Source organism: Vanellus vanellus, assembly GCF_965231255.1.
Source record: "Vanellus vanellus genome assembly, chromosome: 5".
NCBI classification, from domain to species: domain Eukaryota; kingdom Metazoa; phylum Chordata; class Aves; order Charadriiformes; family Charadriidae; genus Vanellus; species Vanellus vanellus.
In genome coordinates, this window is record NC_138910.1 from 12,156,271 (window position 1) to 12,175,750 (window position 19,480).

At 41.4% G+C, this 19,480-nt stretch overlaps 1 protein-coding gene across 4 annotated transcripts in view; it reads right to left on the reverse strand.

Moving 5' to 3' along the window:
* Nucleotides 1-19,480, reverse strand: part of KALRN (kalirin RhoGEF kinase) — a gene marked incomplete at its 5' end in the record, with an annotated part of 529,922 nt that overhangs the window by 201,931 nt on the left and 308,511 nt on the right. For all 4 annotated transcript variants that reach the window (XM_082483615.1, XM_082483616.1, XM_082483614.1 and 1 more), the window contains 2 exons: nt 3,712-3,881; nt 18,228-18,419. In XM_082483615.1, the coding sequence (XP_082339741.1) occupies nt 3,712-3,881; nt 18,228-18,419 (362 nt within the window). The remainder of the gene's footprint in view (nt 1-3,711; nt 3,882-18,227; nt 18,420-19,480) is intronic.

Consider the following 19,480-nt stretch of genomic DNA (forward strand, 5'->3'; position numbering starts at 1 on the left):
CTATTCATATATTATCTAAATGACGCCATGAATTATTCAAGACCGGTGTTGAATAATCTCTAACAGGATCTAAAGGCACACTTGGTTTTAGAATTCTCTTTCATTAAACATTCATTCTTCAAATCAAGCCACACTTGCATTTCAGTGGCTGATGCAATACAAAAAATTAAGTGTTATAATCTGCTACCTTTTCACAGTCTCTTCAGATAAAGCCCTGACAATCCCTATATAGTCTGGTTTGAGAAAGATCTCCTTCAAGAAGAAGAAATCTCTGAGATTGGATACTTCTGCCACAAGATTTCTTGCTCAGTCTGGCAATGAGAAATTCTGGGAAAGAATTCATAAAAGATCCTTAGTATTCTCTGAAATGTTATGCATTAGAGTTATAAAATGCAGGGAAATTATTGAAAAAAGTACCAGATAAACTTTGGGGAACATAAAATTGGGCTTAGTGCATTGCTGTTGAATTTGTTTGGAACGAATGCCGTGCTCCTGAAACCACTTCCAGTGCCTTAACTGGGAGAGAGCTTAGTGAATGTACCCATTATCAAAAGCTCATGTGCTGAACTACGGGAAAGAAAGCAAGCAAGATCCATAACTCTTCACTGTCTTTTTTCTTGCTCCTAACATTCCTGTTCTTTCATATCTCACTGGAGCAAGTTATTGTTTTGCCTTTCACAGATGTGCAGAAATATTGCCCCCAGCAGCACTCCTAGAAACACGGTCCGAAAGATTTGCTTCGTGTTGACTGCTAAGAACGATGATCACCTCAGTAAAACTTTAATAAGGAAGAGTGAAAAAAGAGTTTCCAATGCAAACCATGACACATGCAGTGCTGCTAGCCAGGCCTGTCACTAAAGGCCCTGAAGACCTTCTATGAAGAGCAGTCCCAGGCATTGCATTTAATTAGCTCAGGCACCTGAGCTTTTCCTAGGCTATCTGGAGGAGACAGAGTGCTATTACACAAATGATCTCCTCTAAACCCCTACCTGTTCTCTCAGAAGTAAGGACAAGAAACATAACATTTTTGAAAGCCCCATTAATTTTATGGGTTTTAACCTGTAAAATGACATGCTTGATAAGAGCAGTGTATTTCATTCTCTTCACTGTTGTAGTGTTTGCAATGTTCAGCTATTCTTCGTGGTAGGTACAAGGTGATCCACACTATGAAATTCAATGCTTTGTTTAAGAAAGATTGCAGCAATTCTATTTTTCCCCTCCTTTCCTTTATCTGCGTGTTCTTTACTTTTGCCAGCAGCCACAAAAGCTGTTAGAGTGGGCACACACAGAAGTGGTTTCGTCTTTTTCTTACACAGTTCTGCTTCACTTTTTGAAAGAGCTCAAGATCGCATTACGGGCTTTGCAGTTTGTCAGAATGCTCAAAAACAACACTTGAATCCGAGATCGTCTTGACAGTTCAGCTCTGCAAATCTTTGCGTGCATTCGGGGCTTCTGTCCTTCAGACAACCGTTTTCTCTGTGTTTGGTCTTAACTTTATCAGAAGCAGGGAATCACTTTGCACAAATACGTGCACCCTGTTCCACCTTGCTCACTGCCCAGAACACAAGCCAGACCCCAAAAACATCTCTTTGTTAAATATAGCTGCCACGAAACCCGTCTTGGCATTTCACAAATATTTAGGCATGACATCAATGAAAAAAAAAAAATCTCAAACCTGAGGCCACCCTTACTCTTCACAGACTGAAACTAAGAATTGACTAAGTTTACATTAAAAAAAGCTGAAGTCCCACACGCCATCTCCCAGTTCACCTCTTCCGCATGACCTTGCGGCCACTACAGGAGCCTTTCTCCAAAAACTGCTATTCATACTGATGCTCCACTGACTTCTCAGCTCCAAATATTGCCTTGGCCACTCTCCAACCCTGCGTGCAGTTTTCGTACTGACTCAGGTGCAGGCAGAAAGCCTTCAGGCCAATACCACTGCCTGCACCAGGACTCCTTCAATACAGACACTTTCTGCAGCCCCACAAACCACCTCACACTCCATCTGATGGGCTTACACAGGGTTCCTTCAGGACCACGGGTGTTCACGCCGAGATGATGTTATGCTAATAGTTGGGATGAACAACAAAGCAAATCTTTAGTCCAGAATTTCACTGCCATTTTTGTGATCTCATAGAAATGCCCTAAAATTTTCAAAGTTTTCTTGCATAAAGGGAAACTGCCATGCAGACCTTTGGCTGACCTCTTATGGCCAGCCATACATATATTCTTATCTACAATCCCCTTCTTCTGGCAGCTCACTTACCAAACGGAGCATGTTTCCTTCCTACTTATCTCATCAGTGAAGATGAATAGATGGACAGAGCCCAGCTATGTCTACTCCTGAGCCTTCCTTTCCAACTCTGGTCTCAACAAGCAACACCACAGCTCGGGTCCTTGACTCTCCCCCTGTGATGCAGGCAAGCCACATACAGCAAGACTAGGCATTTCCACAGGCTCTTCTGTGTGGCTGCCTAGGGCTGAATGACAATCAAAACCTAGAGAAGCCCTTCCAAATCGCTCTTTTATTTTTTCCTGACCCAGTGAAGACAACTCCACATCCAGGGCGATAGGAAAAAAATATAGAGGACAACTCAGCACGTGGCAGTAGTAGAAGACTCAGGGACTGCAGGAGGGGTCTCGAGGGCGGAGCTCCACCAGGGTGCTTCATGATCTGCTCTGCTCTAGAGCACCTTAGGCTTTTCCTATGATGGCTCACGACTTCCTGCACTTCTTGTGTGAGAACTGAAGGCATCAGATTAAGAAAGCTCAGGGTAGGGAGGATGACAACTCTCTGGGACAGTCTCTGGTGAAATGCATAAGACCTGACAGATTTGCATATTATATATGTATACAGAATGCACACGCTATGTACATATGCCTAAGGTCACTCTGGAACAATAAAAAGATCTAAAGAATAAGTGTTGTATCGGTCTTGCTTTTGAGCTCAGGAACATCAATAGAAGGCAGGAAAACTCCACTGCTGTCAACAAAGTTAAACCCACAGAAAATAACTGCAAATAAGAACAAATGAGAGAGATCTCACAGCTACAAATTTTGTGCAAGCTTACTGTACTCTCTGCAAACATTTGTTCTACTACACTTACAGAGAAAGCAAAAAAAAAAACCCAACTTCTTGGAGTCAGTCCCTTTGTGTTTTTTAAATCAGGTAAAATGAGCTGGTTTAATTCATAATGCAAGCAGAACTGGCTCTTTGACAGTATGAATAAACGCCACATGGACAAAGATAAATGGAAGGGTGCTGCATGCAAAATGAAAGAGCGAAGATTGTTAGACACCTGTATATTTTATTAAGAGGAATACACTTCTACACCAGGAGTTACACTTCTACACCAGGAGTAACCATATAAATCACAAGGCCTCAGCTCACAACCATTTAACAATCTTCTATAAATACCAACTAAAAATATTCACCTGAAACACATTCGTTTCAATTCGCTTCACTGTGCCTATAAATAATCTCTCTGTCAAACAGGAACCCATGCAGATCCACAGACTACTCTAATCAGTCTACACAAATCACTCCTTGTAATTTCAATAAAATACTCAAAGAATTTAATGAATCATAAATAAGCAAAGAATTAATAAACACCCCAATTAATCCTAACTTACAGCCCCTATTTATGCACACCTCAGCCACAGCATACATCACATTTCTCAACACCTGTCCTCCAGGTGGATGCTTACCTGAGCTGTTGGATTAGATCTTCCCCTTCTTTAATAACATTGAGAGTAGCATCCAAGGTGGCTGTTTGTTGCTGCTGAAACTGCTTGATAAGCTCCTGAACCGCATCCACAGAATCAGCGCAGACATCCTCTAAGAGCTCCTTCTGCAGATCTTCCATCCATGTCCACAGCTGGGAAGGAGGGGAGGGAAATATAAATCAGAGAGGGATTGAGATTTAACCCTTTTGCTCTCTAATTCCAGATCAGTAAGCATTAACTAGGGCTGCATGTTTCACATGAAAACTGACCTGAAGTTTCTACAAACAAAAAGATACATTGGTTATTGATTCTGGTTGATGCAATTCCATTTTAAGCAACAAAATAAAATATAATATCAGGTATTTTTTTCCAAATTTAGTTTGCATTTCAGTTTATTATATGTCAGTAACTAATTATATTATTCTGATTAACTCCTTAAACAAGTAACAAATTACAATTCCCTACAGCTGTGATAACCTAACCCTTTCAGGATCTTTATGCTATTAATTTCACACACAGCTGAAGCCTGTTGCTGAACTGAGATCTAAAATCTTTGGTATGCATGCATAGTACTGACTGTAGCCTAACTGTACCTGCTCAGCTATGCCTTCCCAGGCAGAAGGTTTTGTGGAGAGTTTGGGTTTTTTTTTTTTGTTTGTTTTCCAAAACGCACTGCAGACTCTGCCTTTTTTTTTTTTTTACTTTTGGAAAATCCAAACACAGGAGGCAGCAATATCACCAATCAATCCCATGCAGAGCCATTAATTTTAAATAGTCTTGACTACCAATTTCAAAACAACAACAAATCATTTGAGTAAGCGCTTGGATGAGAATTCCCAGCCAGCTGTTCATCGGAGACCTGGACAGTGGCAGGCAAGCCCCAGCAGCCTCGCGTTGGCTGTAAAGGCTTAAAGTGAACGGAGGTTTCCCCTTTAAGCTTGCTCTGAAAAGTGAGTGTAAAATTGCACCAACTGAGCTGGCAATCTGCCAGCAAATCCTAATGACTCCACCAGAGAGACTATTTTCTGTGCCGTGCCATGCCTGCCCCGTTAACCCACATTCTGCTGGTATATTCTGCAAGGTAGCAGAGGAGTACAGGACTGGGAAACAACACGTTGCACCACTGCGCTGGGAAACGTCAAAGGACGAGGTGTTGGTAGCAGTGGGGCTGCACTTCTGCCTCCCGTCTCAGGGAGCTGCAAAGCAGTTTGTCTCAAAGGGAGCTAGAGGTACGCATGAAGCAGACGACAGACGTTGTGTGGGGGTGGCAAAAGAGCTGGTAAAAACGCTTCTGTTCAGAACGAGGCGCACTGGATCCCCATCCTACAGTATTGCTTCTGAAATTGCAAATTCTACGTGTCCACGGAAAATGAGAGGAGGAGAGGCATGTCTTAAGCACCAGCTGGCATGGCTTCTCACCATTAGGGTCCAAACCTAAGGCCAGTCATCGACTGTTACACGATACACACGCTACTGACTTCAAGGCTATCACCCTGATCTAAACCAAAATAATCAAAATCAGAACCCGTCCCAGTACTGCTCATGATATCAGAAAAGGGAGAGCGCAGCTGCGTGTGCTCTGTCCCCACCTCTGCTCCTGACCTCTTGCTTGACAGACTTACAGAAACACATTTTAAAACATATGCTTAATTTGAAGGCTTTTCAGTTAGGTTTTCAGAGTCAGCTTTGAATATTTTGGGTAAACGCCTCTGTTTATTCATAAATAGCATAATCATAATGACCTACCCTACCACTGGCCTAAAACGGAACGTCTTTGCGCAGGTTATTTACATACTTTCACATACACAGGAGAAAGGCGTGATATAAAAAGGTAACTATTAATAAAAGAAACAAATATAATTAAGTAGTCAGGCTTGTGAAATAGATGAAAGAATGAAAACCTATTTAAAGAACCAAATAGTGAGCTTTTTCATTTGGAGCCTGAGGTCCAGGTGCTGAACTTTGGAAAGCCCCCATAAAGGAAAATGCATTAATGCCTTTATATATGAATTACATTCAGAATCTTCAAGGTTTTGATCTGATCCCTGCACCCACTCGCACAGTAGGGACAGCTGTACTATAACAGGCGACGACCAGGTTGGTTGGAAATATTACTTCCTCCGCTTATCAGATCTTCAAGTAATAGAGCACTTTGTAAATATAGAAGAGAAAAATGGCCGTGCATGTAAATCATCCTTCTGTTTTGAGTTGAGAAAGCCAGTAGTATTTTAATTTCTTGCTGTTCTTTGTCATATTTCATTTTTCCACTTAAGATAACAAAAAAAGCTCAGGGAATTTCCTTTAGAAAATGAAAGTGAAATCAAGAACTCGCCTCATTGTTAGGAGTCTGCTGCTTTCTTGAAATTATCAGGTTAGAAAGGGCAGAGGAGAAAGTTTCTAATCCCTGCTGCAACTTCTGAGGAAACCCCTGTTTTCAAAAGTGTCTCCAGAACCCAATTTTCAGCAGCAGCCAAAAGGATTTGGATGTTTGAGATCCTAAGTAATTTTTTGAGAATGCTTCTAAATGAAAGCAGTTTTGAAATACTTAAACATAAACTACTGTACTAACCTGGAACCAAAACACTCATTAATTTCAGAGAGCACTCAAGTATATTAACTCATATTAGCTTCAGATTTTTCCATTAATGACCTCTGATTGTAAGGATTTGCATAATAAAATCTATCAGAATCTAGGTCATCCTTGACTCGGAGGCCTTTAATCCTTTAGACTCCACCAATCCCTGCGAAATCCTAATACAAAGAATCAGTCAATATTAATAAGATTAGGAAGATCTTTCAGGAACAATTTACAATAGGAACTTGATTCAAAAACCTCCTAGGTTATGCGCTACTAACTAACTAACAGCACCTGAAATAAATTACTACCAAGCTCCGCTTGTGAATGCCAGAGCAATGAAAAGATGAACCAGGTGTCACTGCAACACCAGAGTCAGAAGAGCTGTTAATCATAAAATAGAAATCACCTGTCTAATTCCAATGCAACTGCTCAACTGATTTAAAAAAATCCTGACCATTAAAACCCCAAATCATTGGACACCTTGTGCATTTCCTAACTCATGCTGTGACCTACTCCTAACCAGCTACCTAGCTTAGGCTCAGAGAAGAATTTCAATTTTTCACGGAAATTTAAAAGATTACACCAGACAACTTTTACCTCTTATTTGTAGAAGCTGACTTTCTTCTTTTATTCTTAGTACAAGCAAAATTTGTGAACACCTATCCCATTCACATACATACTCCAATCTACTGCTAATGTATCACCTGATCCTGTACAGAGGGCATACGTAGGTCCATGAGGACATTTCAAATACTAACACGGTATTTCCAAATCCATCTGTGGTGACTTTTACTAAGCTTGCCAGTGATGCACGTTTCCAGAAAAGGAGATAATCTCTGCATTGTATTACTTAACATAGACGAAACCAATGACACAGAATCCTGGAAAACAATTGATCTGTGCTTTGGTATGATTAATTTGATATGGAAATACTAATGCCTTAATGGTAAAACCTGAATTAAGTCCATCAGGGAGACCCAGCCACAAATCTGACTCGTGCAAACTACGTCTAAAAATGTTAGAGTTGTTAGCTACGCAGAAGTCCAAGGCAAATACCTAGCCCTAAAACATCCATGCTGAAGGCCCATAGAGGCTCCAGAATTGAGGATTTGTTTATCAAGGTAACCACGGCTTTAAACAAGAGAAACAATTCTCTTCTGATTACTAGACCAGCGGAAAAGAAGAACGACACCCTCTCCCCCTTCTTTTGGGGGAGCATCTGGCACCTTTCATGCATTGTAACAACTTCTTCGTCTTTCTTGGATATAAAACAGGCAGTTTCCCTCCATCCAAGAGACAATACAGCTCTTTATTCCCAGCTATTTCATCTGATGCAATACCCTTCATTTTACTCAAGTACATAATGAGACCACTTATTGGAGGTTTGAAGGACATCTGTGCCTGTTACCTAGAAATTAATGCTCTGACTTAGAGCAAGGGACCACTTTAAACAAAATCTAAAACCTAAAGAGATTGCTAAGAAAATCTTGCCTGTGTGTTTGGAATAACTATTAAACACCCAGTGTTTATACACTGTTATTTGCAAATGCCAGAGATGAGTTTTAATCCCCTCAAAACCAGTTTGAAAACACTGAGTAAAGAGACCAGTGAAAAGCAAAGAACCAGTTCAGTCCATGAGCATTACCCTTGTACAAAATTTTTGCTAGTCATTAAAAACAAGGATGTTAATGGAAACAAGCGACTTTCCAGGGTATTTGTTCTACCCCTTTACTTTGTCAGAGCAATGTCACGTGTTGCAGAGCAGGCCCCAAAAGGATCCTCACGCCAACTCAGTAAAGTGAACATCCATGAAAGCAAAGAAGGCTGCAGCAGAACACAGAATTCAGTGAAATATGGGGGCGCTCTTTTCCCACCTGATTTGCACCGCTTTCACTCCATGAGTTGCAGCATAAGTGTGCAGAGACCCAAGGGCAGGTTGAGAAAAAAAACCGAACACAAACACAAACAGAATTGCTCCAGAGAGAGATGTTCATCAACCCTATTTTCTTCTGCTACTATGCAGGCTTATACAAACATATTCTGAGCCATAACATCTAGCTTTTTCGTAATATGCAGAAGGAAGTCTCATAGACCCTGATTTCATCTTAATTTATGGCAGGACTTCAGCCTGTGCTTATGTTTAAGCATTTGTTCAAGTGCTGTTGTGAATCCGGCTTCACTGCACAGTCTTTACGCAATTGCCTTTTCTCCCTTGATTTCCCTGCACCAACGTGGTGGAGATAAAACTTTTAAGCACAATTAACCTGGATCAGCTGGTGTTTATTCCCACTCAGAATGCATCCAGTGCTGTTTCAGTTGAAAGAACCAATGGTTGTTATAAATTGGAAGCACATTTCAACAACGTTTTCTAAAGTCACGCTCAAGGTCTCATGGAAACGTCAACAGAAACATAGAAAACAATGTGTGTAATAATGAACTGTAATGTGACCGCATGCCACCAGTGAAGTGTCGCACAATGACACCATACCTAATAAAATGTGACAAGATGGAATGAGACCAGATACTACCCCCGAAATGCCACAATATGCGACTTCCACGGTAAGATACAGCTGATGAGACACCCTGCTGCAAGAAGTACTGTTGTCGGATACCACCAAACTGGATGGGAAGAAAAGGCAAGTGGAAAGAAAGGGAACATTCTGTGAAAAAAACCCATCTCATCTCTTCCTAACCTCTTTCTTGCTTTTTCCCTTTTCCTCGCCAATTTCTTGACATTCATCCCTGGTTGGGCTGCATCTGGTGCTTCTGTACGCTGATGCTTTTTAATTAGTAACCTTGCCTATGGCAAAAGGATTTGCAATGCCTAAACATCTGATGCTTTTTCCAAGTCCTGCATGGACCAGATTGATATAGTACAAAATAATCTCCTCTCAAGGGAAGCGTGATTTGGGCAGCTATGCTTACATCAGAGAGTGTGTAGATCCCCAGCCCAAGGTCATGTAAATTTAATTCAGGGCCTAGTCGCTCTAGGAGGGAAAGCTGGCTTATAACTGAAGAATCAGATGTACGTGTTCTGTGCTTCTTCTGCTACCATCATGAATTGCAAAAACACGTTCCTCTTCTAGTATAATTTGAATATAAGTTACTTGTAGGTTATGAATCTGGATGTAATTAACTGCAGTAATTGTACTAAGCAAATCAAATTCTGCACTTGATCATACTGATAATAGGCTTGGAGACGTTCTTCCTACATCAAAAGATTTACTCAGATTTACACCAGTGTAATACAGTACAATTTGGTGCAGGAGGAGCTTTCCATATCTGTAAACTATACACTAAAATTCAGCAATTTACTTAAATAAATGCAGGTACCATTAAATTTTCCTCTAAGTTATTCACCGATTCTAAACATTTCGTTACTTCCCAAATGGGAATTGCAGCATCCCTTCCCTCTGTGCTTCTTCCAGTGACTTGCCGTATTGCTTGCAGTCTTACTCTGATCTGCTGCTTTGAGCCTTTTGTGCAACTTTGTGCACTATGCCCTAGGAATCTCAGAAATAAATCACTTGTGACAATTCTGAATCATTCTGAAGCTTGCTAAGGATTAAACAGACTGTGGGACATTTCTCTAACCAGTTTAATTGGATCCTTCAAGTTGAACCACTACACTGACACAAACCATTTTAAACTAGTTGTGTAGACTCCATTGCATACGTGTACTTAAGGCGCAACAGAATGTGCCTTTTGAATGATGAGTGAATTACAGGAGTATCCCTGTATGGCTTTACTCGGTACGTATGGATTTACTCAGTATGCAAAGAGGCACAGCAACATATCACAGCAAGCATACACACTGGAACTGGGAGAAGCTCACAGAATCATAGAGTGATTAAAAATCATCAAGTCCAACCATAATCTTCCTCAGCTTCAGGAAATCAGGAAAATGGGCTGTAACATGACTAATTGTCCTGGTTTGAGGTAAAACAGGACCAATTTTGTTCAGTAACTTTGCTTCTTAGCTGGGCTTCTTCTAACGACTGAAATTATCAGCATATTGTGCAGACAATGCTTGCTCTCTCTGGGTGATAAGACCAATGTTTAGAGCTGATGCCCAGGCATGGTATGCAGAGAGGCTCCTGCTTATACTTATTGCTATAACAACCAAGGCCAACCCGCTGGAGGGTCGGAAGCGGAAAAGCGCAGTGGGGTCCCACCTGCAGGGAGAAGGACAAGACAGGTGACCCAAAATTGACCAACAGGGTGACCCCGTCTGCCTCATGCTCAGTATAAAAGCTGAGGGATCAAAGCGTCAGCTCTGGCTCTCTTTCTTCAATGGCCAACGTCTGAGAAGGACTCTGTCTGTTTGTCTGCCTTTGATCTCGATCCTGAATGCAGATCTGGAATCCAGTTCCCGTCCGTCACTGGGACTGTACCAGTGTCAGCCGGTGTTGTGACTGTCATCTTGGGAGCTTGATATGGTTTTGTATGTATTTCATTATTTCCTTTTCTTTTATTATTAATATTTCATTAAAGTAGTTCAGTTCCTTCTAAACTCATAAGCGTCTTCTTCCCTCCTCTGCCTCTCTCTTTGAAGAGGGGTAGAGGGAAGCATCTGTCAGTCCCATCTGGGGTCCCCCATGTCCCCAGTAGCTGATTTGGCCTAAACCACGACACTAATAAAAGGGTACTTTATGAGAGCCAGCACATCCTATTTAAAGTTGCTCATAAAACACACTTCTAGCTGCAGCACGAGCCACTTTTATTTGGGGAGCAAGGCATAAGGGCCAGTGACCCATCTCCATAACACACAAAACACATGCAAGAGCCCTCAAAAGGCAATGACAAAATTTGAGTGAAGCCAGGCAGTCAGTCAAAATACTGGTGAATGGCCTGAAAAATGCAGATAGCAAAGTGTGAACTTAGAGAAGTCTATAGGAATCCTTTAGGCTAGTACATGGCAGAATGACGGAAAGAACTTCTCCTCCACGTGCCTGCCCTTGCTCTGCTGCAGGTTCCACTTCCTGACGTTTGGTTTATGTGGCTGCATTTACAAGCATTTAATTCTTATTACCTTGATTCTGTCTCACAATTTTTTGCCATCACAGATGGCAGAATTCTATTCACTAGCGGTCTGGCTGTGCTTCAAACTCCCCTGCTCAAGAGCAGGATGTGCTGCCAGGATACCACAGCTCTCTCCATTCCAAACTTCTTAATCCTTCACGAAAAAACCTTGCTTCTCGACAACAAATGGACAGGAAAGAGGGGCACCCCACACCACCCCAGCTGTCCTGGTTCCTCACTCCCAGATCTTTGGTAGCTTTATGGACAATATTTAACTCTGCAAAGAAACCACCAATGTGAATGACTGGTGAATGCGTTTTGGTCAAAGCCGCAATCTATGCTCCGGAGTTGGAGAGGGATTTGCTCTTATTTTGCTGCTTCGAAGTAATTGACTGCTGATACATAACCCAGAGTGAACTTTTACATAGCTCACACAAAAATAACACTTGTTAGACCAGCAGAACCCTCTCTACAGCCTCAATTATCAGAATGATAACAATAAGCCGGCAATGTATCTGTCTTCTCCAAGGAATCCGCCATCCAGGCAAAGGATGGCACACTCATTACCTGTATGTGCAGCTCTGGCAGTTCACTTCTCCTATATCCTCTGCTCTCTGCCTGTAAATCCACCTCTGATGGGAATATCAGAATGTTTAAGAACTAAGCACTTTTTTTTTTGAAAAAAAAAAAAAAAAAACCAACCAAAAACCAACCCAGCATTTACTTAATCCCTTATAAAAGCATTTGCTTTTTTCACCCCCTTGTCTTGTGATTTCTCTGCTTAAAATACTCCCCCCATCAAACTACACTGATTCAGCTCCCAGCAAAAACAATGTTCATACTTTTGAGAGCCATCAATTTAAGGTTAGATCTTTCACAGCCCTGCAGTGAGAGGAGGGGAAGGTATTTTCAAAGTCTGATTCTGTATGCTGCTCTGCGTGTATCTCAGCTGTTAAGTTTATCCTACTGAAGGAACAAAATTTCTAGCTTTTGAACAAGGCCCGCGGTGCTCCATTCTAACCCTGCAAAATGCTGGGATGTGAAATGGCCAGACAGTGGATATTTTATGTACAGAGAGACAGTTTGGGTCATTTTAGTATCTTATGCTTTCATCGTTTTCTAAATCTGGCCATAATATGAGAAAAGGAACAAAACCACTGTCCAGAACAGGACTAGAGTATAAGCGTGCAAGACAAATACTTTGTGGTGGACATGTTGAGAGAACAAGACCTTTTCAGGACTTCTAGAAGTTGCCAGAAAGTGGAATTGCTAAACTGATTACCGCCTTCATCACAAGTCTCTACAAGGTAATGGCGATTGCTCTGAAATGTCAATATTAACAGTTAAAGTCAAACAACAAATGATTAAGTTCAGTAACGTTAACTTGGAATCCTGGGTCAATTTACAATGAATGACAGGATTGTACAATATATCCCAGAACCACTGTCATGTTTGCTCCATGATTAACTTTGATACACTCTGTCAACTCTTCTGACAAGAGTCAACAGCAGCCAACCTTAGCCCCGTGAGCTTTCTGCTCCCTGCTTCCCAGCAACTCTGCCACAACGTGAGGGCCAAGCCCTGTCAAAATTAGTGACCGACACTGAAATTATCTCCTAATCACGATATTCAACCGAAGCAGAGAGAATTTAATTTCACAGGTCTTGGTTATCAAGTAAAATTAAGTTAGCAGTGCTGCAATAAAACACACTTACTGTTCCTAACTGACAGGGTAAACCCACTCCCATTACTCACTTGAGTAACCCCACTGATAGCTATGGGGTGACCAAGGTGACCTGCTGACCACAAATAATTTAGGTCTATATAGGAAGTTGCCTGACACTTAATGGCCCAAGACTTCGCTCTCAGTTTCTCATGGCCTTATCAGACAGGCTGTTTAGAGTGAAACTTTCCATGCCAGGTATCTGCCTAAGGCTGAACTTGATGAATTTTGAGGTAAAAGGTCCAGAATGAGAGGAAGGGGGAAAAGGGGTTACTTTGCCTGTGTTAGAAAAGGAGTCTTATTTCTGCTCACATGAGATGCTCCAGACTCTCCATGCTTTTAAGCAAGGGTTTGAAATTTTGCAGGGTTTAGCCTTGATGTCAAGAATATACATTATGTCATCCCTGTGAAAATTTCCCCAAATTTGGTCACTCAGAAGACGCCTGCCAAGTTCCAGTTTGCACATGTTCAGTAAGAACCTGTTAAGAGTTTGGCAGTTCATTTTTCTCAGCATTAAATTTTTCCTGAGCATACTCATCCCCCCAGGCTCCACCCCGAACTGCAAGCACTGAGCACCTCGTCCCATTGCTCTTCAGACCTACCAAAGGCCAACAAAGCACAGGGCACACGGCCTGAAACCACACTACTGCCTCTCCTGCTTTTTGCTGCTGTCTTGCTGGACTCAACCCAACATAAAAGTGGTAATCTGAAACCTACTGAGAAATGAGAAACCTAGAGCTGGTGAAACACGCTTTTCATGCCCAAAAGAGCTATGAAGCAATTGCAGAACTGTTTTGTAGTTCAGGTAAGACCCGTATACTGTAAATGGATCGAAATTCAGTGAAGTTCACTGAATCACATCACATCTGCAACCTCTTCTCCAGGAAGCTCAAAACTATTCTCTTTTAAAGAAAATGAAATGACAGCCAAGAATCCTGTATCATCATTTGATTCTAGCAGCTGAGAGCTCACAGAAAAACATCAACTATCATGAGATTTGTGATAAAACTGCAAGATCTGACAATCCTGCCAATAATTGATTCAGATCTGAAGTAAGAACCTGAATTCAATCACACTTAATCCTGAGAGAAATGATTCAGGTACAAGTCTGTTGAATGCATTTATCCCACTGATAACAATTTATAACTTTACCCTGCCATACAGATAATTGGATTTGATTCCCAAGGTACCAGGTTTCTGCTCACACCATCAGGAACGTCTCGGCCTAAAAGGGCATGAAAATATTGACGATAAACTAAGAGAGCATTATGAATACCATAGGACAGTGGGACACAACATCTCTTTTACAGGCATTGCAATAGGACAACTACATTACTCATGAGTTATGACACTAACAATCACTTAGGGGACTGCTCTAAATTTATGCCTCTAAAATGTTTTTACCGTACCAGAAAGTCATCATTTCAGCCTTCTGCATGTATTGTTAAGTAAGGCCATTTGAAAAAAAAAAATCAAAATTATTGATAAGCTTAATCGACAGTCTTTTTCATATTCCTTCAACTGTATAAGTCAGCATTTAGTAGAAGGAATCCTCTTATAATGCTTTCACATGAAATGAGCAGTGAGTCAAGTTTCGGGCAGAATAAAAAAAGCCATTCTTATCTTTCCTTGCTCAAGGTATATCTGGATTTAAATGACTCCCTAATTCAACACTATATATTGTCCTGAAGAAATTCTAGCAAGGGAGATTACAAAAAGTAACATTTCTTTGACAAGATCACTTTTTAAAAATGGGAGCTGTTAACAGTTCCTCAGGTGCTGGGAATCTCAGTAGTCACACATGGAGATGAAGAGGTGGGCAGAGTACAGGTGAAGCAGTGAGAAGTTCACAATCCACACCTGGGAATTATTGCATCAGAAATGCAATTCATGTCTGCTGGGAAGACTGTCAGAAGCTACATGTTCATTGCAGGAAGGTATTTAGAATATTTCCATAAAAAACACATTGATAAGACCAATTATTTCTACTTAATTCTCCCTTTCACCAGTTCTATCTCAGTAGATTAATATATCAAGAAATAATGAGGATTTGGGAAACTTAAGATGAAAAATCCATCTAACCCATAGTTTCCTGCATTGTTGCCAAGAAAACATGAAGGGAACTGTTTATTCATTTCCAAGGACATAAGAGAAACAGTTGTTAATAGTTTAAGAAATGGTTTTAAGAACTAAAAAGGATGAAGTGAATAATGATGGCTATTATTAAGTAACTAAGAATGCCTTCCAGGATAATGCGAAATATGTCAGGTATTAAACGCGTTAACATGCCAGCCAAGCTGCTTTCTCCTCGCCCCGAGACGCTCCCAGGTGATGGGTTTGGATGGCCATAGTACAGTCCAGCATCAGGCACAGCATGGCAGGTAGGAGGGGCAAGGTTGATAGAGGAGGCACGTGTCAGCACTGTAACTGGAATGCCTCTGGTAAAACAGCAGCAACGGATCTCAGATCTCCCTGTATTTTACTGCTGCAGCAAAAGGGGTTTTTTTGCCTCGACATCTGCTATAATTTAAATCTGACTGTGAACTCTTTAACTCAACTAAAACTGCTACTGACTCAAAGGGAATTTTGCTTGATAAATCCTGAATTTAAAATTGGAATCGAAGGTTATATTTGTTGTTTGGGGCTGAAACCCCACCAAATACAGTTAATTTATTTTTAAGCAGTTTCATAAAATGACCATGGATGGTGCAGATCTGACCTGGACAATGGGGCGAGTGGCTAGAGCAAGAACCTGCATTTGGTCTAGCCCAGCTCTGTAGGCTCGGCGGTCTCACCGGGGGTGAGCGCATTTCCTTCTCGGACCCCAGGGAGGAACCAGGTGAGAGCAGTTGGTATGAAACCGAGAAAGGACGTAATACTATCATAGGCATGGTGGCAAAGGAAGGACATTTGTGTTTCCTCATTTTTGAGGAATTCAGCTATCTGTTTTATATTCATATTGAAGACTGACAATTTCATTGGTTAACTCGTCATTTTACAATACACGTGAAGGGCCAAGCAAGACAAGCAACGAGTCATTTCTACTCGAGCCAATCTATTTATTGCATAAAAAGGCAAGTATAGATCCGAACACGTGCTAAGGCTCTCTTGTTGTAATGCTTTGCCCTTTGCACCAGTTTCCCCCCGGCAGTCTTTGCTTACTTCGCCGTGTCTGTGGGAAACCCCGCAGCTGGCAGACAAATACTGTAACTGCAGCAATTTCCTCACTTATTTTTTTGGCCAAAAAATGAGGTATTGGGCTGCGTGACTCCCACCAGTGCAGAGAGGTGTCACTGAAGGAGGCAGGTAGTGGCACACAATGGAATCCAGCGAAGCTGCAGAAAATCAGAGTGTTTGGCCCCCACAGGAGTGAGCGCAGGGGTAAGTGAAAAGTTCCTTTTTCTTGCAGAGCTACTGTGCATCCTCCAACATTGGGGAAGTGCTGGAGATTGCAAGAACTTTAGCAGCCTCTTTGCATCCAGCCCAATGTCTGGATTCCTGTGTCCAACCTGACTTTGCCAATGTCCCAGCTTTATGCTACAGCTCCCTTGACTGTCCCTCTGGAGGGAGAGAGAGGGAGGCACCTGGAGTCTTTCCACTCTGGATCTCCCTAAAACCAACAGCAAGTACTTACTGAGCTTTCCAAAAAGGCATCACAACACCAATCTGCCCCATGGGTAAATGTCATTGAGGCGGAGATTTAGGATTTACTCTCAATACATAGTAAACGGCATTGATGTTGTCACAAAAGACTGTCTTTTTAATAGTTTCAAAAAAATGCGCATTTTTATAGATCTGCATCTCTATACACCATAACAGGGCTCGTTACAACCAGGTGAGTGGAGCAGGCAAAGTCTCTTCTTGTTGAAGAAGAGTAGAAATGCATATAGTGCACTGCAATCCAAAGCCCTTCATACAGAGAAGCTCCAGTTCCCAAACCCAAATTAGGCTACAGAGTACCAGTCATCATCAGAAGAGATTTACATGATAGAAAACATATTATACTGATAACTTCCTGGAGTCACGCCTATCTTTGTGTCACTAGTCACCACCTGCATAGGTGAAGTGAGGTTAATCACAGCAGGAAACTGTTATGAAATATTTTTGACTGAGGAAATAACCAATTAAGTTTCCCCTGGGGCAAACCAACATAGCTACAAGCGTTTGAGCTGCACTGGGAACAATAGTACTATTCACAAGCTTAAAGTAACTAGATTTTACTATATGCAGGATTTAAAAGGAAAACCTTCATGTATCAACAGCTATACTGGACACAATGTTACTCCATCTTCCATATATATATGAACATGTGCATACACCTATATAAGGAGGCTCCCCAACATAGAGAAGCCTGGTATATACAACTTGTTTGTAACGTGTAAATCAACAAACACAGGCAAAGCTTTCAGCTTCTAAGGAACATCTTTCTGATAAGTGTGCTTTTGCAAACAGATGCTACAGAGCCTGAAAACAACCATTCTGACTAATTCCATCTCAGCAGAAACCCTATCTTTAAAAGTCACTCATCACTGAATGGCCTTTGGTCTGCAGAAAAATGTGAAGTATGCTTTAATTACATCCCCAGTGGCCTCTCATTTGATGTCCTGTCCACTGTATCTCTGGCGAGACAGCCTTATCTCTGGATATTTTTCAATTACACTAAACAGCATTTATTCAGGCCCTCAATGATTCAATGTATCAGTCTGTGGCTATTTGTTCTTTAACTGTAATTTTGAAAAGTGAAGTCTGCCTCATTAAACAGTGTAAGATTTCCAGTAACGCTTAATAATAATGGTTATATTAATTAATATTCCATTCAAATGGAATCCCTCTGAGGATACATATCACACAGCTATCACGTTTATAACTAATGCGTTAATATCAACTCATGTTCTTACAAGTGAATTCTTGCTTTATAATAATACATTCCAGTTGTGAATTAAGCACCGCTCAATGTTAGATATGCCGTCCCTGTATTTTAGTGTACCGTATCATATATATGTTTCATTCACATTTTATTTCTTCTTTACAACAGTTAGTCATATGCATTAAATGAACTGGTTATCAGCCCTGCACAGTGAAGATGCCTTTTCTATGTCATCAGAGTTTTCAGAGTCAGCCTCTTGCAGCGCTCCACAATACATACACAGAAAAATTCCTTCATGCGCTTCTTACCTCTTTGGTGTGGGTATGGAAGGAGACTGACATGTCCAAGAGAAGTTTCCTCTGTTCCACCCTCCGGACAAAGTCCTGAATCCGTACTTCCAGATGCCGGGCTGCTTTATAGATCTCTTCAGGGTCACATTCCCCAGTCTGAGCCAACTGCTCTGCAGCCTCCAAAAGCTTGTCTGCATTGGTGTATGTATTCTACCATCAAGCAAAGCAAGAAACAGAGTATGAGTAATACAACTGTGGCAAGTAAACCCCTGAAACAGGCTGTTTATACTTTCAAAGGCATGAAAGCAAGCGATTACCAGAGTTTTAAAACAATAGTAATAATTTCTACTGGCACTGCCATCTGTGAAAGGAGAACGTATAAAGCAACACAAACTAATCCCCGAGTACACGTGAAATAATTTTTTATTTGAAACACACCACTGCAGCCCAATCCCGCCAGGCACAGCAACAGGACTGCGCACTTGTTTATTTCCAAGTCCCCTGGAATTTCTCAAAGATAATGTAATGAAGCAAGTGGGACTAACCACCTCAGCAGCCCGCGGTGCCTCACGTGACACTTGACTACAAGCTTGTTGCAAAGAGCTCCCAATGGCTATCACATTACGGCATGTGATCATGGTAGCCAGAGATGTCTCAGCCTCAAGAAACATTTGCCTTTCACTGGCTTTTCTGAGATAACTTGAGAAGACAGTGTCTTCAAGTTCCTTCTACATTTTTTCCTCTCGTCTACTGTTCTGCATCATATTTCTAAATGGAGTAAGTCTATGTGATTAGCGTGCAGCTGCCAATACGTAATGTTCAGACTGCTTTGGAGGGGTATCACTTCCAGTTTGTCTGAGGCACATACCTGCCCTCCATTACATAAGAATTTGAACACTTCACCATCCTGAATAGATTTACCCCATAGCCATGGCCTTTGCCAGATGAGATGTATTAACCCTATTTCACAGAGAGAGAACTGAAGATCACTGAAGCTAAGCAATGTACCCAAGACATACGAGACTGTGGAGGAACAGAAGCGAATTCCTCCAAACTTACCTCAGCTTTCAAACTACCTGCCCATCTTTTCTCTCCCTCTCTCATGTTTCTGGAAAACACCACTGAACTAATACACCAGTCTCACAAAGAACAGCAGAAATGGAAAGGGAGTGCAGTCATCTTCTCCATAGCCATAGAGCTATGTTTAGCTAACTAAACATAGCCAGCCCTTGCTTTCACAGAAAAGCTTCTTCCCTTAAGTTGAGGCCAAT